Here is a 27,969-nt window from a genome sequence, read left to right as displayed (position 1 = left end):
TAATAGTATAATTTTAATACAAGTGTGTTCTTTCATAGAATAAGACATGAAAATAAGAAATCAAAATAAAAGATGATTCTTGACCGCTCCATCTTCTCAAAGCCTGGTCGTTGTACTTGTCTACTGGTGACCTGAGAATACAAGATATTTTGAAAGCGTAGATCAGCATTTAAGCTGATGAATTCATAAGTATTTTAGTGTCATTGATTAATAAAACTGTAAAGAAAAGACTTGTAAATGTTTGATGAAAAATTTTGTATAAGTATGAAAGCCCTAGAAAATCCCATATTTCGTACTAGTATAAAATGTAGTCTTCTACCAAGACGCGACTATTTTGATGGTTTGCTTCTCTGTATGAATGAAGGTTTTTCCCATGTACAACTATTATTATTGAAATATAGTCTACCTCATCGTTTATGTGAATGTGTCACAAGATAAAAGTGATAGGGAAAATTATATAATCATTGAAATCATATCCTTTTGTTTTAGGATAAACACGGCGTGGAAACTCGTTGAACAGTACAACCGAGCACATCGTATCCCACAGTAGCTAACAACCGAGTGTAGGATGGTCACTCCAATACATTATGTAGTAACTCTCCTCGTATAGTATTCAATATAGTATGTAGTAATTCTCCTTGTATAGTCTGTAATAGTATCTCTTCATATAGTATGTAATAGTATCTCTTCATATAGTATGTAATATATTTGTATAGACTCATGAATGAACTGACTCTTGTGTGATTACTTGTACTAGAAATAGTAAGTAGTATCTCCTAAACTATACCTGTTATAGTTACTAGTAATGTATGTATATGACTGAATGAAAGTATGCCCTTGCTACCCAAAGGTACTGAACTGACTACTAGAACTTTTATGTCTATGTATGTATAAATAATATGTAACTAATATTTAGACGACATTCGGACAAATAACCAATACCCTAAGGCCACTTCCAAACAAGGAAATCGAATTAAAGCAAGTTAGCAGTCCTAAGTCCTTTAAACATAACTGACATAACTATACATATATAGGCATGCATTTGACAATATAAAAGTTTGAAAAGAAGTTTAATTTGTAAAACATTTCAGGAACGATTTAAAAGAGGTTTGTTTGATATAAATAGTTTAAAGTATAAGGAGTTCTTTGTTTGAAACACAATTTTAACAGAATTTGAAAGGAAATATTTAGTATATAAAACAAGTTTGGTAAAGAGTTTAACATGTAAAAACGTGTTTGCTTGGTAAAACAACTAAAAGTGTAGTAAATCCACAGTTTGATAGTTATTAATCACATGTGATTGATATAATAACTATAATGATTCAACTTTTATTCCCCCCCCCCCTTAAAAGCATTTAAAAACATTTAAAAGGTTGGTTAAGTGGTATGAACTCACTTGTAGTGAGTGAATTGGATGGAAGTGTCGGACAAGGTGCTAGGTTTCAAGTGAAGACTTGAACACACACAACAATCCTAATAACAAATAAAGACATATATGTATATAATTAGTGATTATAACACTAATTAGATAAGTATAAACACCCTAGAACTAGGAAAACACATGGATTCAAGTGTTATAAGAACTTAGGGTTGCATCTAAGGGTTGTAAGGCATTGCTATTGAGTTTATGCCCAAGGACCACTCTCCAAGGAGTTTACTACCATGGGTTTATGGCCCCAAGGAGTTCACGGCCGTACACTCATGGTCATAGATGCATAAGTGTGGGTTTGAAAGGCTAAGGAAGCTTGAGGAAATTTTGCTTTACCCAAGGAAGTGAAAGACCCACTTAATGGAGAGTGTTGAGGAGTTTACGGCCCAGGGGAGTTTACTCATGGCCATAAAATCTCTAAATGGTCATATTTAGGGTCCTAAAGGTAGGGAGTCTCAAGGATTTAAGTGTTCCAAGGTTAAACAAGAGTCTATATGAGTTTAAGGTCCAAGACTTGACCTTAATTGGAGTTTACGGCCTAAGGACCATTTCTCCATGAGTTTACGGCCGTAAACTCATGGTATTATGTACCAACTCAAAGTAAAAGGTCCCTAGTTCAATGGTAGAGGGTTCTAGTCCAAGTTCTAAGCATAAGGAAGGAAATTAGGGCAACATTGCACCCTTATATGGAGTTTACAGCCTTGGGAGATCCTTAGCCGTAAAATCTCTTCCAACTTGGATTCCTTGATGTTTCTTAAGTCTAAACACGTTTATTTTAGTATATAACAAGCTAGGACAAGAGTACTTACGATATAGGAGCTTGAAATGGCCGATTATGGCCAAGAACACTAGTGTGTGTTCTTGGTGAAACTTGAAGATCTATGAAAACATGATTTTCATGGATGAAATCATGAGAGAATGATAGATTAAGAGGTGTATCAACAAGTCATGGAAGAATACTTACTAGTTTTGAAGATCTAAGGTGAAGATTGGGATGATAGTTGAGAGAGAATGAGGGAAAATCGGCCAAAAAAGGAAAGAAATGAAAGAAATGGCCAACACTTGAATATATAGGGTGAGTTAATGGCCCACATGGAGTTTACAGCCATAAATTCCAGTGTGGTAGCCATGAACTCATGGTCCTGCTGATTTAGGCTTGATCATTATACTATAGGTTCAACAAATAAACCCCAACACTTATCCCTTGAGTGTACTAGGCTCAGAACGCTCAAACAGACTCGAAATTATGCTAAATGATAGCAGGAATGAGTCTAACACTAAGTTGAGTTGACTGACTGAGCTTTCAAAACAATAGAAAATTTCGGGTTGTCATATCATCCCCTTGTTAGAGGGAATTTATTCCCGAAATTAGAGTTTAGGCACAGGAGTGGGTATGGATAATCAAGTAAAGAGATGAGGATACTTCCTATTTGATTGATCCTGGCGCTCCTAAGTGAATTTAGGTCCTCGCTTGGCATTCCAGTGAACCTTCGCTAATGGGATGCGGCTTTGCTTCGCCCGCTTGCCCTTTTGGTCCATGGTCACTACGGTTCTTCCACGAAGGTGAGGCTCTCGTTGAACTCAATCTTGTCGAGTGGGATTACAAGAGTCATGACGGAAGGTACTTTTTCAAGTTTTAAGGAGTGGGAAGTAGAATGAACGTTACTGAGTTCGTGGGATAGCTTTCCATGATTTTCGAAGCGTATCAAGCCTTTCCAGAGTGAGATTTCAAAAGAATGTGGTCTCACACTTGGAATTCCCAAGGTTTCTTTCTCTTGTTTTTCTTCCCAGTCAAGGGCCACTTCCTTCTGGGTCGAAGTCGTAAGAGGCTTCTTAATTCAAGAGAAATTCTGAATGAACCTACAACAGTATTCAACGAGACCTAGAAATTTGAGAATTTTCATAGGCGTGTTTGGTGCTGACCAGCTCTCCATCGCCTTGATTTTTGGAAGGGTCCACATGAATTCCCACTTCACTAACAGTGTTCCTTAGGAATTTGGTTCTTCGAATCCAAAACTCGCATTTAGAGGACTTCACATATAGCTTCTCAGATTGAAATGTTTTCCAAGGTCTGTTGTAGATGCTTTCTATGCTCTTTCTTACTGCAAGAGTAGATAAGTAGGTCATTTACAAGGACAATGACGAACTGATCCAATAAGGACGGCATACCCTATTCATTAAGTCCATGAATATTGCGGCCGCATTGGTCTTATCCGAGAGGTATCATTACGGACTCGTAGTGTCCGTATCGAGTTTGGAAGGCCGTCCTTGGAACATCCTTCTCTATCACTCGTAACTGGTGATACTTGGATCTCAGATCCATCTCCGAAAGGTAATTCGTTCCTTGCGGTTGGTGAACCAATTCATTTATGCAAGGCAGAGGGTAATGATTCCTAATGGAGATCTTGTCGAGGTCTCCATAGTCGATGCACATACTAACCAATCCGTCTTTCTTCTTGAAGAACTAGACTAGGGTTTCCCCAGGGTGAGAAGATCGGTCTTATAAAGCCATTGCTGAGCAGTTCGTTAAGTTGACCGGACAATTCTTGCATCTCTGTAGGTGCTACACTATAGGGCGATTTGGTTACAGGGGTAGCCTTTGATTGGATTCTAAGTTTATTCGCATGTCAGCACGATCACTCGTAGTCTTGAGCAGTCTCTGTCCTGAAGTTCATATTAGAAGTCATATTTGGTTCCTCAATCGCAGCTTCGTGTATTCGAGTCGTATATAATTAAGATTGAAAAGGCAGTCGAATAAATGATTCTTCTTTAAGCTCACATCCAAACAAGGAAAAGAAATTAATGCGGAATGATCAATTCTAAACCTGTAGAACCTTGATTATATAGCACCCTTGTGTATACGTTCCTCAACGATAGATCAATCGTATGGGTCTTCGGATTGAACTTGACGTACTGTACGAGTGGTATTTCGGGAAGGTTTGCTGAGGTTTCTTCGGGAAGGACACGAATAATAAGGTACTCTATGCGTGAGTACGTCGGAGTTCTAGAATGACGGCTTCGCTAGAAAGGCGATTACAAGGAAAGATATGTACGCACGAGACTAGTATTGTGAGGATCGAATTGACTCAAGTTGTATGATAATATCGAACTACTCGGAATAAGAGGCATTAGACTTTGATCATAAACGATGTTACAAACAACACAACAGTGCAACTTGTAACAGAGTTTCAGTACTTTAGATTAACTACAAGACTATTGCTGCGAACAAGGTATACTACAAAAGCAAGTATACGTAGCACGAGGACCCCTTGACTGGCGGAATCTCGCAAAAGATAAGACTCTAGTTGCACTAGTTTTTAACAGTTTATAAGTCTATTAAAACCAAACGCCATAGTATTTTGGAGTAGTCTCTCCTGCAGCAGTGATCCTTAGTATCTGCCCCTCTGCGCCAGAGTTCTTTGTTGTTGAACAATCCTTCTCGAGGTGTGCTATCTCACTGCATTGGTGACATATTTAGCTTGCTCCAGCATCGGTGGTTGAAGTGATGTGTAGGGTCAGAGTTATGTGGACACGAGTGTTTTCGTTGTTCTTCCCTTTTGGACAACTCCTTTTAAAGTGTCCGATTTCACTGAAACCATAACATCCCGGGCTGACCCTGATGTTAGTGGTCTGGAAGGTGGTTCGAGCAGGCGCTCTACGGACACGAGTAATGTGCCCCATTCAGTTGTAATTTCTGCATTGCAATTCACGGAAAACTCCATTATGATGAAAGCTACACTTGTCACATTTCGGGAGCACTCCCTGATATGATTTGATCGGTGCTAAATTGGCAGGGGTTTCCACTTGTTTTTGTTGCATGGGAAGTCTTTGGGATCGCTTGCACTCCTTTTGGGATTGACGCCTTCGTTTCCTATTCTTGGTTTTACGGCTTTGCAAGTCTATGACCGTTATCATTTGTTGGCTTCCCGGATGGATACAACATCTAAAATTGTCAACTCCTTTTCCGGTCTTGTTTGCGTTGCCAGAGCTGAGGTTTGCAAGGACAGCTGTTACCGAGGCTTGGAATGTAGCGGCGTCGATATGATGGATAGGGGTTTCGTTGCTCGGTTGACTATTTCTAAATGACGACATGATTCTGCTATACGAAAGAAAAGGAGTTTGTGAGTGATTATGGTTGAACCTAGATGTATTCCGAACATTCATGCAAAGAGTAGAAGTATGTTCTCGAGGGTTTGACCTACATCCATATGATGCAGTCCTAGTAAATAGTAGAAGTAAGTTCATAGAATGGTCACAATACGTTTTTCGTCCAAACCGGGGTACCATTGGTTGGTGGATAACATGATCCAACCTTTGAAAGACAATTGGAAATGATCCCGGAGCTAAATTACCATAGTCCAATAACTCGACTAGAGTGAGTTGCAGATAGACTCCAACGATAGTATGATGAAAGTATTTGAACAAAGAGTGACACAGAAATTAGCCGACTGTCAATATCATTGATATTTATGATGTAATAAGTTTAGGAAAAATGACCTTGTAGAAGGTCTTACATCATATCCGGAGTAGAAAATTTTTGACAACATAAAGGCCTAACTAAAGTACTTACGGTACTAGGGTAGTTACATAGAAAAGTGCTACATAGGGCATAGACAGGAAAAACGATTCCTTATAACAAGGAAGGAAGGTTAAAGCATCTCCTACTGGTGATGGTCATCCCTCTGGTGAACCCTCAATTCAGCCAGCTGGAGCTCAATATCAAGCATGTGTCTTTCGTACACCCTCTGGCGTACTCGGAGCTCTATGACTTCGGATCGTGTTTCAGATAGTGGTTGTAGCAGGGCCTCGTGGTCTCTCCCAGACCTCTCACGAGCATCTTCAAGATGGGTGGTACGGATGGTATGCATTCTTGCATTGACATCAACCTCTATGATGCGATGGAGAGTTGTCATGCCCTGGATTTCATTTTGGGCAACCCTGTGGACCAAGATTGGTAGAACCCGGTCTGTTGAGCTTCCTCGCTCAGGATATAGAAGCTTAGGTCTCCGTTAAATGGCATGGGCTGATCTTTCTCTTCGCTCCATGTCTCCAAGCATTCTACCCAAGGGGGCGTCGGGCCTTGAAAAGTCGGACGAGGGTTAGGATGTGGGTTGGGAGCTACTGGGGGTAGGTTCTCAACCTTGGGCTCAGAGTTAGCACCATCCGAAAAGCCTTCAGCATGGTGATCATTCAAAGGGATTGGATAATCATCCTCTGGCTCTTCTCCAAACCATCCAGCGTTGCCTTTGTAAAGTGCATACCATTTATATGTAATCAAAATAGGATAGCCCTTTGAATAAGTGACCTTCACTCCAAATTCACTAGGAACATGGGGTAAAGCAAAATTCACAGATTCTAAGTCTATGTCATCCCAGTTACATATAACCTTAGTGTATCAACTTAGCAACTATTGACCTACTAATGAAGATCTTTAATTATCAACTAAGTAATTATAGTAACACAAAATACTCCTAATGTCTTCATTGTGGTAGTGTTGGTAAGTTTTTAGACTTGTTGCCATATCACAACCATTCTTAGGCATATGCTAATCACTCCTCGGACCAGCATAGTTTATTAGGCTATGCCACTCCCTGGACTGACCATACATCCCCGAGCTTAATTGTGATATTCAACAATCGTAATACTTTTGTTTTTGTCATTGTGACACTGACTTTAGTATTAATGTAGGCATGTATACTTAGTTAAATATTTTTTTATTTAAAAGTATAAAATCTTGGTCAGAGTATTTTAATCCCATTGTATTTATAGTCTGTATATCTTTTATGGGTTGATATACTCAATTCACTATAAACAATGCTCTGATACCAATCTGTCACACCCCAAAACCAAGAACGGTGGAAACGTTCTGGGGCGGAGGACGTCATGTAAAGTATCACAATTGTGTAAAGTAGTAAACAAGAAACAACATCATCCATTGCATTAATAGTATAATTTTAATACAAGTGTGTTCTTTCACAGAATAAGAAATCAAAATAAAAGACGAGTCTTGACCGCTCCGTCTTCTCAAAACCTAGTCGTTGTACCTGTCTACTGGTGACATGAGAATACAAGATATTTTGAAAGCGTAGATCACCATTTAATCTGGTGAATTCATAGGTATTTTAGTGTCATTGATTAGTAAAATTGTAATGAAAAGACTTGTAAATGTTTGATGAAAAAGTTTGTATAAGTATGCAAGCCGTAGAAAATCCCATATTTCCTACTAGTATAAAATGTAGTCTTCTACCAAGACCCGTCTGTTTTGATGGTTTGCTTTTCTGTATGAATGAAGGTTTTTCCCATGTACAACTATTATTATAAAAATATAGTCTACCTCATCGTTTATGTGAATGTGTCACAAGATAAAAGTGATAGGGAAAATTATATAATCATTGAAATCGTATCCTTTCGTCTTAGGATAAACACGACATGGAAACTCGCCGAACAGTACAACCGAGGACATCCGTCGATGTGCAATTTCCCAATATAGCTAACAGCCGGGTGTAGGATGGTCAGTCCCGTATAGTATGTAGTAACTCTCCTCGTATAGTATACAATAGAGTATGTAGTAATTCTCCTTGTATAGTATGTAATAGTATCTATTCATATAGTATGTAATAGTATCTCTTCATATAGTATGTAATATATTTGTATAAACTCATGAATGAACTGACTCTTGTGTGATTCCTTGTACTAGAATAGTAATAAGTATCTCCTAAACTATACCTATTATAGTTACTAGTAATGTATGTATATGACTGAATGAAAGTATGCCCTTTCTACCCAAAGGTATTGAACTGACTACTAGAACTTTTATGTCTACGTATGTATAAATAATATGTAACTGATATTTAGACAACATTTAGAAAAATAACCGATACCCAAAAGGTCACATCCAAAAAAGGAAAAGGAATTAAAGCGAGTTAGCAGTCCTAAGTCCTTTAAACATTACCCACATAACTATACATATATAGGCATGCATGTGACAATATAAAAGTTTGAAAAGAAATTTTGTAAAACATTTGAGGAACGATTTAAAAGCTGTTTATTTGTTATAAACAGTTTAAAGTATTAGGAATTCTTTGTTTGACACACAACTGTAACAAAATTTGAAAGGAAAGATTTAGTATAGAAAACAAGTTTGGTAAAGAGTTTAACATGTAAAAACGTGTTTGCTTGGTAAAATAACTAAAAGTGTAGTAAATCCACAGTTTGATAGTTATTAATCACATGTGATTGATATAATAACTATAATGATTCAACTTGTATTCCCCCCCCCATAAAATCATTTAAAAACATTTAAAAGGTTGGTTAAGGAGTAAGAAGTCACCTATAGTGAGTGGATTGGATGGAAGTGTTGGACAAGGTGCTAGGTGTCAAGTGAAGACTCGAAGACACACAATGATCCTAATAACATATAAAGATATATATATATATATATATATATATAATTAGTTATTATAACACTAATTAGACAAGTATAAACACCCTAGAACCAGGAAAACACTTGGATTCAAGTGTTATAAGAACTTAGGGTTGCATCTAAGGGTTGTAAGGAATTGCTATTGAGTTTATGGCCCAAGGACCACTCTCCATGGAGTTTAATACCATGGGTTTACGGCCCCAAGGAGCTCACGGCCGTAAACTCATGGTCATAGATGCATAAGTATGGGTTTGAAAGGTTAAGGAAGCTTGAGGAAATTTTGCTTTACCCAAGGAAGTGAAAGACCCACTCAATGGAGATTGTTGAGGAGTTTATGGCTCAGGGGAGTTTACTCTTGGCCATAAACTCTCTAAATGGTCATATTTAGCAGCTTAAAGGTAGGGAGTCTCAAGGGTTTAAGTGTTCCAAGGTGAAACAAAAGTCTATATGAGTTTAAGGTCCAAGACTTGACCTTAATTGGAATTTACGGCCTAAGGACCATTTCTCCATGAGTTTACGGCTGTAAACTCATGGTATTATGTACCAACTCAAAGTTTAAGGTCTGTAGTTCAATGTTGGAGGGTTCTAGTCCATGTTCTAAGCATAAGGAAGGAAATTAGGGCAACATTGCACCCTTATATGGAGTTTACGGCCTTTGGATATCCTTGGACGTAAACTCTCTTCCCAATTGGAATCCTTGATGTTTCTTAAGTCTAAACAAGTTCATTCTAGTGTATCACAACCTTGAACAAGAGTACTTACGATATAGGAGCTTGAAATGGCCGATTATGGCCATGAACATTGGTGTGTGTTCTTGGTGAAACTTGAAGATCTATGAAAACATGATTTTCATGGATGAAATCATGAGAGAATGCTAGATCAAGAGGTGTATCAACAAGTCAAGGAAGAATACTTACTATTTTTGAATATCTAAGGTGAAGATCGGGATGATAGTTGAGAGAGAATGAGGGAAAATCGGCCAAAGAAGGAAAGAAATGAAATAAATGGAAAATAGTTGAATATATAGGGTGAGTTTACGGCCCACATGGAGTTTACGAATGTAAAATCCAGTGTGGTGGCCGTGAACTCATGGTCCTGGTGATTTAGGCTTGATCATTGTACTATAGGTTCAACAGATAAACCCCAACACTTATCCCTTAAGTGTACTAGGCTCAGAACGCTCAAACAAACTCTAAATTGTGTTGAATGATAGTAAGAATGAGTCTGACACTATGTTGAGTTGACTGACTGAGCTTTTGAAACAATAAAAAATTTCAGGTTGTCATAGTTGCTGAGATGGAGGCTATGAGTAGCCCTGCCTAATCCTATAATATTTCTTACGCTACTGCCCAAGCCATGTTCTACCTTGTTGCTGGTGCCCACCGAGTTCAACTGCTCAGCGGGATGGAGGCTACCCATTCAGGTTGTGCTTCCTAGGAATCCAACCTGAGGCGTCAGATTATTGAGCTTGAAAATGATGTTCAAGGATTTGAGCAGAAGTGCACTCTTCTTGCTTCAGTGAAGGTTGCTGCAGAAGAGGTTCGATCCACCCTAGAGGCGAAGGTGGATTACCTGACCTAGGACAATGAAAGGCTCATGATTCAGAATGAGAGCTTGGAGTTTACTGGTACTGTGAGTCGGATTAGGCATGCGTCGTTTGTTTCCAGGGAGGATTCTGTAACGCCCGTAGATCCGGGCTAGTCCAATTAGAGACGATAAGCATCAAAAACGACTTTTTGATGGAAGATTATTTAGAAGGATTAATCTTAACCAAGTTGTAGTATATGTCACAAGGTTTCTGTGCATATAAAGAACGCCAAAATCCGATTTATAACGAAGAAGTTATGACCGGTCGAAGTTTCGCGAGAGAACCAGCACGACACAACGTGACGTAAATAGTGAATTTACATTAGATCGACATTTATCCAAAACAATCTAAATGAGAATTGAAGATATCATCGATAGTAGTCCAACGATAAAAAGACAGACGAAAACGGAGTTCAGATGAAGGAGTAATGAGTTTATAACGGAGTTTTCCTGTCCTGGCCTACTAAAAATAATATATAAGTAATATAATTATAATATATTAAAAATAAAGTCAAAATTAGCCAATGGAGTCTAAACGAGAGTTGTAGAGCATAATCTCACCTTCGCGTTGATATAAAGAACGTCGAAAACGGAGTTCGTATGCGAAAGTTATGAATTTCTGAAGTTCGGGGCACGAAACCCCAAAATTGTCAAAGACCACGACGTGGCAGGTCTCCTGACACCTCCGGGAGTCCCCCAGATGCAACTTGCAATGACGTATGCAATGAAGACCAAGCCCACGACGTGGAAAAAGGATCCCACGACGTGGCAAGGGCCAAATTTTCCCTATAAATAGATTTGAAGGGCCACCCGAAGCAAGTCCCGAAGCACCGAAGATCCCGAGAATAAAAGAGTTTCCGAGCCGAAGCTCTACCCGCGAGAAACCCGGTGTGTGAAGTGATCCCGGTTTCACCGAAGAATATCTACTTGAAGAGCCGTAGTGCTGTCGGATCATCTTCTGATCAAGTGAGTGTATAGTCCCTTTCATAAACACGATTATAATACAAGTATTGTTTGAATGTATTAAGTATATGTTTGGTGTGAGTGTATAGTCACCTTCGTCTTACACATAGATATGAAGTATTTTATAAAATATGTGCTATGTGTATATATATATATATATATATATTGTTGTTTATATGAGTGAGTGTGTGGTCACTTCTTCTAACATATAAATATTAAGTATTTGCTATGGAATATGTGCTATGTGTGTAATATAAAGTTATTTATATGTGTGAGTGTGTGGTTACTTTCTTCTAACGCATAGATATGAAGTATTTGCTAAGAAATATGTGTTATGTGTTTATACATTGTTTGCTTATTTGAGAAGAGTGTGGAATGGACGTTTTATATAGTTTTTAAATGAGTTAAACTGTATATGTATTTTATATCTACACATATATTGGGTAGAATATGGGTAGATAAATGATGAGGTATGAAAGATGATATAGGTAAATATTGGTAGCTGCGCCTAATAGAGAACATCATAATATCGGTAGTTGCGCCTAATAGAGAACATCATAATACTAGCATATGCGCTTAAGAATAATATTGGTAGATGCACCAATTAGAGTATGTCATAATACTAGCAGATGCGCTTAAGAACAATATTGGCAGATGCACCAATTAGAGTATGTCATAATACTAGCAGATGCGCTTATAGGATAATACTAGCAGATGCGCTTATAGGATAATACTGGTAGATTCGCTTAATGGATGATGTTGGTAGATGCGCCTTTTGTAGCAATAGATTTTGTGCCAATTCCTTAGGTCAATCCTTAGGAATGAATGAACGACGGGTAGTTGAATTCTTAGGGTAAAATCCCAATAAATAAATAAGATAATGGGGATGGTAATTGGGTTGATTGTTTGATGATTAAATATAATAATTATATTATTGTGGGTTGAAAACCCTATATGCTCACCAGGCTCCAAAGCCTGACCCACTCAGTTTAATTGTATCACATGTATCGATACGAAGCTGCTTTGTACTGAGAGATTAAAGGAGATGTAAATCATTAGAGTAAATGAATGTATGTTCTGTTTATGCTTATGTGTCTGTACTGGATCATGACATCCCAAGGTTTTATTATTTAATGAAAATACATTCTCTTTGAGAAATGTTTTGATAAGTTTTTATCATATCTATTTTTGGGAACAAATTCCGCAACCGTTTTCTTTAAACAATTACTCTGATTTTAAAATAAAGCATAAACAAATCGGTCTTTTCTGGCCGTGAAATTGGGGATGTCACAGACTCTGTGCATAGTGGATTTAAAGTTGAGGTGTAATCCGGTTCCTATGACCCTAATGTTAGCCATTCCCGATGAAGCCATACTACGAGCCTTAATGATGCCCTTCTTGCATTTGCTACTATGGATCATTCATCTCTTCTAGGTTTGCGGAATTTGGACATGGAGGGAATGCGGCATCTATGTGTTCTGAAGGAAGATGATGAGATTCCTGAGGGTGTGCTTATAGATGGATTTGGTCGTGGTTGCAGGAGCATTGGTGGTGGTGGTATTGGTGATGATGTTGGTATTGTGGCGGGCAACGATGTTGGCGGTGCAAGTAATGATGATCGTGTTGTGGTGAGGAGCGATGTTGGTGGTGTTGGCCCAGTTAGTTCTTAGGGTACTTTGTATCGTGTGCTACCACTTAGAGGGTGTGAAAAAAATCTTGAAGCTTTTGTAACTCGATATGTGTCTTGGCAGTTTTTTGGTAGTGGTGGCCTTTCAGGCCTTGTCTGTAATAACTCTTTGCGATCTGAATGACGCTTGTTATGTTTTACTATTTTCTTTTGGGTGCATTTTCTCGCTTTTGATCCTAATTTCCCTTTGTTGGGTGCATGTTCTTGCATATGTTTGATTTTGAAAATATTCTAAGTATTTTGATTTGATCACAGCTCTGTGCCGTATAAACACACCGAGTTTTTTAGCTATTTCGAGCTTTTGTAAGTACACTAAGTATTTAAATGTGATGGTTTGTTCTAATCCTTCTAAATACACTAAGTATTTAGGTTCTATGGCTATTCTGAGCCTTGTAAATACACTAAGTATTTAAGTGTTGCAGCTTGTTCTGAGCCTTCTGAATTCACTAAGTAGGTGAATTCCATGGCTATTCTGAGCCTTGTAAATACACTAAGTATTTAAGTGTTGCGGCTTGTTCCGAGCCTTGTGAATACACTAAGTATTCAAGTTTAATACGTTGAGTATTATAATAGAAGAAACATTCAAATACACTGAATATTTTTAAGGAATATGGATGCTTAGCCCTGCGATACATTGACTACTTTGTGGAAAGGAAAAATAGAACCTAAGTTCGTTGAGTCTTCGGCGTCGGGTGTCCTTGGATTGGCCGGACCGGACAATGTGTCAGAAGTGGAATTTCCTTAGGTTCCTGGTATTCCAGGTTCTTGGAACTTGCATGCCTTCCATCCTCTCTAACATGTACGCGCCGCTGCAGTTGAATTCAAGGACCTTGTATGGTCATTCCCAAGCATGGCCCAACATTCCTTGCGGCCGAGCTCGACTTTCCTCGTTTCATCTCAAAACATAATCCCCTACCTTGAAGGCTTTCTTGTTGACCCTTTGATTATAGTACCTTTCAACAACATGTTTGTAGGCTGCCTGACGAATGTTTGATCGTTCATGTTTTTCTTTAATGAGATCTAAGTTTGCTCTCTAATCTTTATTGTTGTTTATTTCTTCACAATGGGTTGTCCGTAACGATCCTATCTTCAACTCTACCGGCAGCCTTGCCTCCGTGTCGTAGGTTAGGCTGAAGGGAGTTTCTTTCGTGCTACTGTCGGTGTCGTCTTTTAAGACTAGAGCATGTTTGGTAGCTCCTCGACCCAGTTGCCCTTTTCTTTTCCTAGCCGCTTCTTGATTTGATTTACTAGCGTCCTGTTGGACACTTCTGTTTTGCCATTCGCCTAGGGGTATGCTACTGACGTGAACCGCTGCTTGATCCCCTTGTCGGTGCACCAATCTCGGAATAGATTTTCAGCGAACTGCAATTCGTTGTCGCTGATGAGTATCTTTGGTATTCCAAACCTTGTCACGATATTCTTCCACATGACCTTTATCATTTGTCTCCATGAAAAACATGCCAACGGCTCCGCTTCTATCCATGAACGGCGGAAATGTTATGGGGCGGAGGACGTCATGTATAGTATCACAACAACGAATAGTAGTAAACAAGCAACAACGTCATCCATTGCATTAATAATATAAATTTTAATACAAGTGTTCTGATATGTCTAATAGACACTAAAGTATAAATCAAAATGAAATATGAGTCTTGAACGAGCTCCGTCTTCTCTAAGCCTTGCATCTGTACCTGTCTATCGTTGACCTGAGGATACAAGTTATTTTGAAAACGAGTATCAGCTTTAAAGGTGGTGAGATCATAAGTATTTTAATGTCTTAATTTGTATGTAAGTATTTGTATGTATATGAAATGTAAGTATTTGTATGTATATGAACAGTAAGTATTTGTACATGAATGAAGTGTAAGTATGAAAACGTTTTGAACATTCTAGAAAGCCCTATGCTCCCTACTAAGAGTAGCCTTCTACCAAGGCATCTTTTATCTGTGTGTGTCTCTTGTAAGAGTGTGTATTTTCCCAAACCCGATTATCATTAACCAAAATATAGCTTCTACATTACCGTGCATCGTGTGAATGTTCACGAAGTGAATGTAATGGGAAAATGAAATAGTACTATGGTGCAGTATCAAATAACCACGACCGTACTAACTACTTTAAATCTATTGTAATTTAAAGTAACATGTGATTGACCTGTATCCTGCTACTGACTCTAGTAAAACGACGATGGAAGACGCCGTAAGAAATGACATTTGGCACCCGTAGACTTGCACGTCCCACTGTAGCGAGCGGCAAGGTGTAGGATAGTGAATCCAGTATAGATCTATATGCAAACTCATACGCTCCCCAATTAAGGAGATTCGGGATACAAAAACGGTCATGGCAGGAAGTGCCATGACCCGTCTAATGGTTCACATAACTGCATGAATGTACATGTAATGTATGTGCTAACTAAAAGTGTACTCTTTCTCTGTCTAGCCTGTATGTACTGTAATGTTCTGCGTGTACTAGCTGTAATGTATGTTCTCTCTCTCTATCTAGCATGTATAGTAATGTACTAACTCATGAATGAACTGACTCATTGTATGTTTCCTTGTGCTAGTAATAGTATTAGTATCCTCCTGTGCTACCCCTATGGTAACTTATTAGTGATGTAACTTGTACGTATGAACATGGAAGTATACCCTTGCTACCCAAGGGTATTGAACTGACTCGACGAACCTTTATCACTATATATGTACACATGATATATATAACTAATATTTAAACGGCCTTCGAACGGATACCCGATACCTTACCAGACCACATCCCAATGGGGAAAAGGAAATAAAGCGAGCTGGCCTTCCTAAGCCTTTTAAACATTGCTTATATAACTATACATACATAGGCATGCATTTGATAATAAGTATAACAGAGCTTAAGTAAACGTATTTGATAAGTATAAGAATTTGTAAAACGGTTTGAAGCAAAACAGTTTGATAAACAGTTTGAACAGTAAGAAAATCACTGGTTTTGTTAGTTATTAATCACATGTGATTGATATAATAACCATAAGTATTCAACTTGTATCCCCTCGCCCCCCATAAAATCATTTAAAAACATTTAAACCATTCAATAAGGGGGTATGAAGTCACCTGTAGCAAGTGGTTGGGATGAACGGACAGAAATAGGATGCTAGGTGTCAAGTGAAGACTTGTACACACTCTATGATCCTAGATAACATATAATATCACATATGTGTACCCAATTAGTCTCTAAACTACTAATAAAGAAAGGTAAGACATCCTAGGGCATGATAAACACTTTGTATAAGTGTTATAAGTGCTAAGGAGTGCATCTAAGTGTTGTAGGGCAAGGTTATTGGGTTTTAGGGTTCAAGGGAACCCCTAATATGAGTTTACTCCCTAAAGACCATCACCCCTTGAGTTTACGGTCATAAACTCTTGAGTTTACGGCTGTAAGCTCATAAACTTTTTACCATTTGTTGGTTTGAAGTCTTCTAAGCCATTCCAAGCATTCCTACTTCATGTTTAGGCCTTAGGAAATGTTTTGTGGCATCAATACACTCCTAAATGGAGTTTAAAGTCCATGAACCATTTATCCATTAGTTTACTACCATAAACTCTTATGGACTCATGTATTTTGATTTTTTCAAGTCCCAAGCATAACAAGGAATAAATCTAGACTTGTTTCCTAAGCTTGTGAAGGGACTAGGGCCATTTTTACACCTCTTAGTGGTGTTTACGGTTTTGGGAGATCCCCCAACCGTAAACAAATATAAATGGGGGATTTTGATGGTTTTCATGTGCTAAACACATCAAGGAAGGATTTTAAGTTAATACCCAAGGCTTAGGATAAGATAAAGCACACTTTGGCACCCTAAATAGGGTTTACGGTCCAAGGTGTTCTTGGACCGTAAACACCTTTGATCTTGGTGTTCTTGGACTATTTCTAGATGTATATAAGTGTAACAAAGCTTGTAAGACTCTAGGATAGAATCACTTACAAGTTAGAAGCTCGAAAAGGTGCTAAGGGCCCAAGAACACTAGTGTGTGTTCTTGGTGTTCTTGGTGTTTTGGTAATCTAGTCAAAACATATAAATGGATGGATGAAAAGATGTACAACCACTATATTAAGTGATATTCTAACTTGAAAGGGCTAGAAACACTTACTAGATTGAAGATATTGAATAAAAACTTGGATGATACTTGATAGAGTTCTGGAGTTTACTCTTGAGGTTGCAAATGAGAAATGAAGTGTTTTGGGGAGTAAACCCATGCTTAAGCATGAGTGTACAGTTTTTGGGGTAAATTAAGGCCCAAACATAAAAGTTTGGCCGTAAACTTCTAAGCTACGTGGTATTCACGGTTTTGAAATTTCAAGACTCGAGACGACACATCCTTTCACCCGATCGTTTAAAGAATAATTATTATAATAGTCAAACTAACTTTAAAATTGTTAAAAACAATTAGAAATGAAATTAACTTATAATATGAAGTGATTGACTTTTAGGGTTTGACCGAATGAAAATTTCGGGTTGTCACATCATCCCCCCATTAGATGGAATTTCGTCCCGAAATTAGAATTTAGGTAAGGAAGTAGGCATGAATTATCAAGCCAAGAAGTGGGGATACTTCCTAATCGATCGATTCTCATGCTCTGAAGTGAATTCGGGTCCCTGGTTGGCATCACAGCAAACCTTCACTTAAAGGGAAGCGACTATGAATCGTTTGCATGACCTCTCGGTCCATGGTCACTACAGTTCTTCCACGTAGGTGAGGCTCCTGTGGGACTTGATCTCTTCGAGTGGGATTTCAAGAGTCTCGTCAGATCGATACTTTTTACAAGTTCGAGACGTGAAGGCTAGAATGTACGTTACTAAGCTCGCGGAGTAGGTCTAGTCTGTGAGATACAGGACCGATTCCGGTAAGAATCTCGGAGGTCCTGACTATCTTGGATTTAGCTTACCACGCGTTACGAAGCGTATTAAGCAATTCCCAGAGTGAGATTTCCAAAAGGATTTGGCCTCTCACTTGAAATTCCAAGGTTTTCTTCCTCTTGCTTGTCTTCCCAGTCAAGGGCCACTCCCTTCTGAGTCAAATTCATAAGAGGTTTCGGTAATTTGCGAGGAGTTCTGAATGGACTACTATAGTAGGTCTGCAAGACCTAGAATTTGGCGAATTTTTGTCGGCGTCTTTGGTGCCGACAAATTCCCAACGGTTTTGATAAATTTACAGAGTACTCAAGAATTTCCCATCACTAGTAGTGTGTCTTAGGAATTTAACTCTTAAATTCCAAAACTCGTGTTTAGAGAGCTTAGCGAAGGGTTTCTCTGAGGGTAATGCTCCCATGAGTTCCTTCTTACTACGAGGGTAGATAAGTAAATCATCACAAGGAGGATGACGAACTGATCCAAGTAAGAATGGCGTACCCTATTCATTAAGCTCATGAATATTATAGGCGTATTGGTCCTATCCGAGGGGTATTACCACAGAATCGAAGTGTCCGCATCGAGTTTGGAAGGTAGTCTTCGGGACATCCTTCCCTAACACTCGAAACTACTGGTATTCGGATCTCGGTCCATTCCTGAAAGGTAAATCGTTCCTTGCGTTTGCTCAACCAAATCATCTATGCGAGACTGAGATAACGATTTCTACTGGAAATCTTGACGGAGTCCCCGATAGTCTAGGCACATATGATACAATTCCGTCTACTCCTGGAAGGATAAGGCCGGAGCTCTCCAAGGTGAGAAGCCTAGTCTTCGAATCCTATTGCTGAGTAGTTAGCTAAGTTGTCCGGATTGTTCCTGTATCTCCATGGGCGTTAGACCGTAGGGCGATCTGTTTACAGAAGTCGTATTGGTTTCTAAGTTTGTTCACATGACGGTGCGATTACTCGTAGTCTTGGGTAGTCTCCGTCCTGACGTTCATATTAGACGTCATACATGGTTCATCAATTGCAGTCTCGTGTATACGAGGCGTATAAAATTAAGATTGAAAAGGTAGTCGAATAACTGATTCTTCTTTAAGCTTACATCCCAACTAGGAAAAGAAGTTAAAGTGGAATCATCAATTCTAAACCTGTAGAACGTTGATTATATATCACCCCTATGTATACATTCCTCAGCGACAGATCAACCGTATGGATCTTTGGATTGAACTTGATGTATTGTACGAGTGGTACTTCGGGGATTTCTTCGGAAAGGAAAAGAACTATGAGGTACTCCCTGCACGAGTACTTCGGTGTTCTGATATGACGGCTTCGCTTGAAAGGCGATTTCGAAGAAACAGATGTACGTATGAGGCTGGTATTGTGCGGATCAATTTGAATCTAGTTGTATGATAATGTCGAAATCATAACGAAACTAAAAGACATTAGATTTGAACATAAGGCGTTATAGACAAAACACAACCGTGCAACTTTTCACAGAGTTTCAGTATCGTAGGCTAATTACAGGACTACTGCTGCAAACAGGGTATACTACAAAAGACAAGTATACGCAGCACGAGGATCCCTCTACTGGCGGGATCTCGCAAAAGATAAGACTCGAGTTGCACTAGTTTTAAATAGTTTGAAAGCATACTTAAATACTGCCAAAGGAAGTGAACCTATGCTATAGCAAGGTTCGGGGTTCAAACTCCTCCTGTTCCCCCGTTGTTCTTCTCTGATGGGCAGTCCCTCTTGAAGTGTCCCATTACACTACATAGATGGCATATCTGAGAAGTTCCGACATTTGTGGTTGAAGTAATGTGTTGGATCGGAGTATTGCAGTAACGGATGGTGTGTCCCTTTTTGGTGCAGTTTAAGCACTGCATTTCCCAACAAAGTCCATGGTGGTGATAATTGCATTTGATGCAACTTGGGAGTTTTCCAGCATAAGGTCTGACTGGGTTAACTGGGATACCAGAAGGAATAGCAGTGGGAGGTAAAGATGTCGTGGCTGTGAAGGCTGCCACCGGTTGTTGTCTTTTCCTCGTTCCTTAGGGTGATTTTCCCTTGACTCCATCCCTGAACTTTCGTTTTCTATTCTTGGGCTTAAGATTCGGAGTGTTGTGGTAGTTCGTTGCTCCTGGGTGTACTTAGTTGTCACTTGGATTGGAATCGTTGATACCCATTCCGCTACCATTTGCATTGTTAGCGTTAAGGTGGGTCAGATGAGCTGTCACGGCAGCAAAGACTGCGACTAGAAAGGTAGCTGCATCAATATAATGGGTAGGGGTTTCGTTGTTCGGGTGACTATTTCCGGATGGAGGCATGATTCTGCAATACGAAAGAAAAGGACTTTGTGAACGATTTTTGTTGACCCTAGATGCACTTCGACTGTTCAAGTAAAGAGTAAGAGTATGATCTCGAAAGTTTGACCTACATCCCTATGATGTAGTCCTACTACGGATTGGAAGTATGTCCGCGAAGGTTTGACCTACATCCCTATGATGCAGTCCTAATACTGAGTGGAAGTAAGTTCGTAGAATGGTCTCAAGACATTTTTCGTTCAAGCCGAGGTATCGTTGGTTGGTGAATAACATGATCCAACCACTAAAAGAGACTTGGAAATGTCTCCGGAGTTAAATTACTATAGTCCAATGTCTTGGCTAAAGCATGTTTCAGATAGACTCTAATGAAAATATGATGAGAGTATTTGAATAAAGAATGACACATAAGTTAGCCGACTGTCAATATCATTGATATTTGTGACGTGAGAGTTCGGGAAAATGACCTTGTAACAGGTCTTACATCATATCCAGAGAAGATAGTTTTTGACAGAATACATGCCTAACTAAAGTACTTACAATACAAGATAGTTTGATAGAAAATGCCACATCGGGCATAGACAGAAAACAATTCCTTTTAACAAGGAAAATAATGTAAAGCATCTACTACTGGCGACGGTCATCCATCTGGTGAACTCTCAGTTCTGCCAGTTGGCGTTCCACATCAAGTAGGTGTCTTTCATACACCCTTTGGCATACTCGGAGTTCTATGACTTCGGCTCGTGATTCAACCAGTGCTTGCAGCAGGGTTTCATGGTCTCTCTTAGATCTTTCACGAGCATCTTCCAAGCGAATGGTGCGAAAGGTATGCATTCTAGCATCGGCGACAACTTCGGTGATCTGATGTAGGGCTGTCCTGCCTTGAATCTCATTTCGAGCTACTCTGCGGACCAGGACTGGCAAGATTCTGTCTGCTGAGCCCTCATTGCTCAGTTCATAAAAGCTTCGGTCACCGTTAAATCGCATGGGCTGGTCTTGTCCTTGGCTCCATGTTTCCAAGCATTCCACCCACGGAGGCATCGGGCCATGAAAAGCCGGACGAGAGTTTGGATTTGGAACGGGAGCTGCCTGGGGTAGGTTCTCAACCCCGGGTTCGGAGTTAGCATCATCCGAAAGGTCTTCACCATGGTGATCATTCAAAGGGATCAGATGATGCTTCTCTGGTTCTTCTCCAAACAATCCAGCAATGTCTACGTTCGGAAGGTACGGATTGTCGTGGGGATGGAGTCCAGCCTTGTTATCTACGCGAGAATTGGGGTAAAAAAATAATTATTAGACGAACTATCTAGATAATTTATTAGAAAATCTTAATTAGTTACATCACTATTTGTGAAGTGTATACCAGTTATATGTAATCGAAATAGGATAGGCCTTCGAATCAGTGACCTTAACTCCAAATTCACGAAGAATGGGGGTAAAGCAAAAAAATTCACAGATTCTAAGTCTATAACATCCTAGTTACATATAGCCTTAGTGTATCCACTTAGCAACTATCAACTTAGTAATGAAGATCCCGTTTAGTTCTGAAGTATGAAGTTCTTATAATAACACCAAATACCCCTATAGTATTTTAGGTTTTATGTTCTATTGTTCTTGATGGGTTTTGAGCATTCTAACACTTCCTAAGTGTACATGCAACCCTAATAACCTTGGATCTATGTTTGTCTAATTATCATGCAAAGTTGAATTCCAAGGTTATATTCCTATCTAGCATACATGGGGAACAATTTCTAACTTGAATGAAAGATAGAATAACTTACCTTGTTGTTACTTATGTTCCTTGAAACCTTGTGAGCCTAGCACCCCAAGTGTGATGCCTCAAATGCTTCACACAACACCAAATGCTCTTGGAAAGACTTTTGAGAGAACACACACTTCTTGAAATCGGCCTAGCCCTTTTGTTTCTTATATGTAACCGATTTTGTGGAGAATGGGATTCTTATATAGTGTTGTCACATCTAGGGTTACACAATGTAAACCCTAATGTGTCATGACTCTTCATTTCCATGACCCATGGGTTTGTAACTCCCATGGAGCATCCTATGGGTAGAACCCAACTTGATAATCCATGGAGCCTCTTAGCCCACTATACAAGATATGAATGATTTACATAATCAACCCATATATTTAATTAGTTAACTTTTGATCACTTAATTAATTCCAAATTAATTCTTTGATCAAACTAATCAAATAATATTATTAATATATTAGAACTTATAATATATTAATAATCTTCAAGTGTTATTCCTCTCATTTAGTCTATCCAATTGCATGGTGCCATGCAACCCAAATGGACCATGCCGGGTCGGGTCAAGTACTAACCAGAAATAGTTATGGACTTAGACACCTTATCCAACAGTCTCCCACTTGGATAAGTCTAATAACTATAACTCCAGTACTTCAGGAACCGACCAGCAATCGTAGCTCTTTCAAGGTCTCTCGGAACTGAGAAGATGTTGATACGCCATTTAAGATAAGTGATCATATAATCCTCTATTCTAGATATCAGCCAGACAAATACATGGAACAATGTCTTACTTATTGTCCAGCAGTTTGTTTCTCGATTTCCGATTTGTTTGACAAAGAACTTAATTGAACACATTAACTTAGTTCTGACCGGGCCCGGTACATAGGTCAAAACAAAATCATCGAGGGGCCCAGATATCAGCTTCTAATCCAAGAAGGAACATTGGAAGTTTTGATATGATCATCGGAATGGATTGGTTATCACTGCACCGAGTGGAAATCTTATGTTACGAAATGGTCGTTCAATTACCATTACCCAACAACAAAGACCTTGTGATTTATGAAGATAAATCAGGGAAGAACCTAAGATTCATCACTTTCATGAAAGCGAGAAAGTGTTTGCAGAAGAGATGCTTCGCTTTCATGGCCCATGTGGTGGATATGCAAGGCAAGGGTAAGGAAATCAAAGACATACCACAAGAATGCGATTACCCGAACGTATTTCCATAAGATCTACTTAGAGTACCTGCAGTCAGACAAGTCGAATTTTGAATCGGCCAAATCTAGGGTGCAACACTATTGGAAAGATCTCCTTATTGTCTGGCTCCATTGGAAATGCAAGAACTATCCAGTCAACTACAAGAGTTTCTTGACAAAGGCTTTATCCGGCCAAGCTTTTCTTCTCAGGGAGCTCCGATATTGTTTGTTAAAAAGAAGGATGGTTCGTCCAAAATATGCACTGACTATTGAGAATTGAACAAGCTCACCATCAAAAACCGAAATCCACTCCCAAGGATCGATCACCTGTTCAACCAGCTACAAGGATCCCGCTACTACTCAAAGATCGATCTAAGATTCGACCACCATCAACTCATATTTCAAGAAGCAAATATCCTAAATACAACATTCAGGACTTGGTACGATCACTAGTAGCTTCTAGTTTTGGCATTTTGGACTGACTAGCATACCGGCCGTATTCATGGACCTTATGAATCGGGTATGCAAACCATACTTAGATAAATTTGTGATCGTTTTCATCGATGAATATTAATATATTCACGAACCAAGGAAGGACACGACCAACACTTGCTTTTAATCCTAGAACTATTAAGAAAAGAGAAACTTTATGGAAAGTTCCCTAAATGTGAGTTCTAGATTAACGAAGTGCATTTCCTTGGCCATGTGGTTAGCAGTAAAGGTATTCAAGTCGATCCCAAAAAGATCAAAGCAGATAAGGATTCGAAAGCACCAATGGCGCTAAAAAAATACGCCAATTCCAAGGGCTTGCAGGTTACTATCAGAGATTCGTCGAGAACTTCTCTAAAATACCCAAGCCTCTCACCGCTCTAAACCAGAAACACAAAATTTCAATTAGGGAGACATCCACGAGTCTGCCTTCCAAAATTTGAGGCAACTATTGTGCAGTGCACCAATTTTCTCTACACCAGAGGGAACTGAAGACTTTGTAGTGTTCTAATATGTCTCACACCAAGGGTTATGATGCATTCTAATGCAAAGGAATAAGGTCATTGCATAAGTATCCCGACAACTTAAACCAAACGAGACAAACAACATGACCCATGACATAGAGCTGGGAGTTGTAGTGTTTGCTTTGAAAATTTTTAGGCACTACCTATATGGAACAAAGTGTGTCGTTGAAGGTTTGTATCGATCGGGTACACTTCAAGCATAAAGAGCAAAAGAAAACTAATCTAAAAAAAAAGAACACAAATTATAAAACAAAAGATATTCTACAAATTGTCTTTCACCAAGAAAGAGTTTGTTTTCAACAAGAAAACAGGTTTGTCAAAAGGACGGTCAAAAGATGATCAATGACACCAATCCGTAGATAAATACATTAGGGTTTCATCCTAATGTTGAATATATACTAGGCTATACAAGTATATCCCATTATTGAAGAGATTGTATCTTATCTATACTAAGAATCTGTTGGATTATACGTCTAAGCCCATAAGTATTATTGGTATGTATTCGACCCGACTTGGCACGGTACGTTTGGGTTGCACTTCACCAGAACTATTTATATGGATAGTATTTTGAGAATCATATGTTTATGATTTATATTAATATATTATTAGTTCTAATATATTAATATGGAATCATGTTATTTAATTAGTATTGACACTAGTAAAAAAATTAGATACGGACACACTATAAAAGTGTGACCATATGCGTATAGTGACATTTTATTTTTTCACTAAAAGTTTGACAGAAGGTGACGCATCGTATGGGTGTTATGGTCACTTTAAAATATAGTTCCCGTATGATATGAAAAAATGTGACCGTATTATAAAAGTATGGCTAATGGGTAGGGAATTTTATTACTAAAATCAATCATTTTATCCAATATTGTGACATTAAACCATCAACGGCCACATTTATTTAGTAATTGTAATGACTGTATATCACCAACTTACGACATGCATATTGTTTTAGTATGTTGTTTTACTAATATATTGTCACATAGTTTAAAGTTTATTAAGACTATTCAGTATCTTTTGTAAACATGTAATTATGGTGAACATCACAATGTTCGCTAAATGGCCATATGTAATTAATTTCATAATTGGCGATTTACTAATAATTAGTCACAAAAATAATCTTTCATTGTGACTATTGCCTATCGTATAGAAACAATAGATGAACATGACTATTGTCTTCCATATTGTCACGTTATATGTATATTAACATGTCGTTTGGTTTATATTCTGACACACAAATATTATCTAAACGTGATGATATAGGAATTATTAGTCACAGAGTATTGAATTTAGTGAAATGTGATTTATTTGACACATTATTTTTTTCAATGTTGTTATTGGTTAAGTTGTCGTCACAAAAACTCGACAAAACATGATCTTAAAAGACATGTAGACACATATTTAGTTTAGATCATGGTTATTATTAACCATTTAGCCACATGTCAAAAATAATGTAGAATAACTATTGTATAATTTTAGAGACACTGAAAAACTTAAAAACATGGCCACATTTATATTATAGACACAAGAAAAATTTGAAGTGTGATTATTGTTTAACATTCGGTGACATTAATTCAATTTTTTTATTGTTACTTTAGCTTTATTTCATACACATCAAAACAATATAAATGAAAGTAACCATAAATCAACAATATGAAACAATAAAAATAAATCAATATTATTAATAATTGAAATACAAATTCATACATAAGATTCCTAATTAAAATAGCGAAAAGAACTTGTACTTATAACAAGTCTAAAAATATGGTAAAGAAAACAAAAAAAAAAAACATAAGCCAAAAGTATTGAAATTTCTACATCTAATAACCATTTATCCTTCTAAAAAATTTCATTAATGCAAATTGTGATATAAAATATCAAATGAGATCACTCCTTTTCGTAGATACTCATAATCTGCATTTCTTAACTCTAGGGCTTCATATATGCTAATATGCTTGTGAATAGAAAATAGAAATAAACCATTTATAAGTCCAATCATACATGATCTTATAAAAAGAATCTATAAGGAAGCATGTTTTTGTATAAATTATTTATTAGTATACTACATCCATAACATATACTATCAAGAAACCAATCGAAACCACACTATAATACCAATAGAAACCACACTATAATACCTGTTAAAGCAGCAGTAGGCGGTATGTCTCTAGCTCTGGCCGGTGTTCCATTAGAGGGTGTAATATGAACCTAAAATTTGGAAATATTAAATATTAATATCAATTTCCACTTGGTTTAGTTTAACAACACCAACATCAACATCAATGTATCATCCAAGTTACATATAACACATACATATAGTTTCCAATTTACATAATCATACATCCAACCTATCAATCTACTACTGCATCAAGTTTTAACTCCATGGACCTAGACCTACAGTGGTTAATCCCTATTGAACTGGGTTTTATAGAAAAAAAAAAGAAAAGAAAAAAAAATGGGACCAATATTGTTTTGTTAGATCGTGTTTCAACTAGTTTTCAAAAAGAATCACCAGCAGTAAATAATAAAGTCCAATTCCATATAATAAACAACTCCAAATCCCTGTACAAACATCTCCAGGAAATCAAACGAAACTAGCGCTTGCTCTTTTAATTTCCTTTTACCAAATCACAAATTAAATAATTAAAATTTCATAATGAATACTGACCTATGATTTTTAGTGGCAGAAATCAACATATAATAACACCTAAATCATATTAGATATATTAAGATTATGTGCGATATTATAAACCATGAAATCTAAGACTTGGTGAATCTTGCATCGTCATCACAGGGTTAAAGCCATGAGTACCCATACCAAATCAATGGTTTTAAAACCTTGGAAACAGCCATACGACAAATTCTTGGAGGTGTCGACCACGTTGAAGTTAAGGAAGCAGAAGTTTCCGCAAGACAGAGGTTGCACCTAATTCCAAAATTAACTAAAGTCAGGAAAAAAGAAGAGTTAAATGACATTTCCCTATCAGTTGAACTTTGATTGTTAAAGAATCAGAAGATCTAGGGTTAAATTTGTGATGAAGGATTGAAAGGGATTATTGAATTCGTTCCAACAACCTTGAGTGTGTAACACCAAATCGATGGATCATACTCCGATCTGCTGGACGAGAAATTATCGATAGAGCAAGTTCCTCTCAAATTTCTAGTGACGGACGACCCAATTCAGAAGTTTGGAAGACTATGTAAGAGAACATCAAGCATGCAAAACCACATAACTAGGAACAAATGCAAAGGAATCTGAATTATTACATGAAAAGGTACTCACAAGTTCTTTAAAAAGGCCATTAGATTTGAATGATTTATAATGATTCCTCCTTGTTTTACCCTTTCCTGAAACTCTAACAATGTCACCAATTGGTTTCGCATCTTCCACAGGTACTTCTTCTTCCTCTTCTTCTTCCGGTGGCTAGGAAACTTCTTTCTCATCCTCTTCATCTTCCTTGGGTTTTTTCTTGTCTCGTTTAGAGGTCGAAATTGACTCATACAAAGATCGATCGACAATCAGATGTGTGAGAAGCGAGGTCACGGTGTGTGGACCGAAAATATGTGTTGTCAGCGTAGGTTATAGAGAAGATAAAGGGTAAGGAAGAGAGGGATGAGCGTATCAGGTGTGTTTAAAATGGAATTAGGTCTAGAAATAGGGAAAATTGAAACGGGGAAGGTGG

The 27,969-nt window shown here is 38.1% G+C and overlaps 1 protein-coding gene across 5 annotated transcripts; it reads right to left on the bottom strand.

Annotated features, from left to right (window-relative positions):
• Nucleotides 1-28: 28 nt before the first annotated feature.
• On the bottom strand, nt 29-27,969 carry LOC145086426 (uncharacterized). 5 transcript variants are annotated; one of them, XM_079024179.1, is made up of 5 exons: nt 27,570-27,959; nt 27,362-27,446; nt 27,105-27,212; nt 26,425-26,494; nt 29-131 (listed from the first exon to the last, which is right to left on the bottom strand). In XM_079024179.1, the coding sequence occupies exons 1-5, from the start codon at nt 27,785-27,787 to the stop codon at nt 121-123; spliced, it is 492 nt and encodes a 163-aa protein (XP_078880305.1). In that variant the 5' UTR covers nt 27,788-27,959; the 3' UTR covers nt 29-120. The 5 variants fall into 5 exon arrangements, 4 of the variants coding, with proteins under 4 accessions (XP_078880305.1, XP_078880304.1, XP_078880303.1 ...); XM_079024178.1 differs by lacking the exon at nt 29-131 and adding an exon at nt 14,635-14,795; XM_079024177.1 differs by lacking the exon at nt 29-131 and adding an exon at nt 20,789-21,559 and having other exon boundaries at nt 27,570-27,969.

This window comes from Lactuca serriola, chromosome 2, assembly GCF_051521515.1.
Source record: "Lactuca serriola cultivar US96UC23 chromosome 2, Lser_US96UC23_V15, whole genome shotgun sequence".
Classification (NCBI taxonomy): domain Eukaryota; kingdom Viridiplantae; phylum Streptophyta; class Magnoliopsida; order Asterales; family Asteraceae; genus Lactuca; species Lactuca serriola.
The sequence above is the reverse complement of the archived record's forward strand: the minus strand, read 5'-3'. Positions and strand labels throughout refer to the sequence as shown.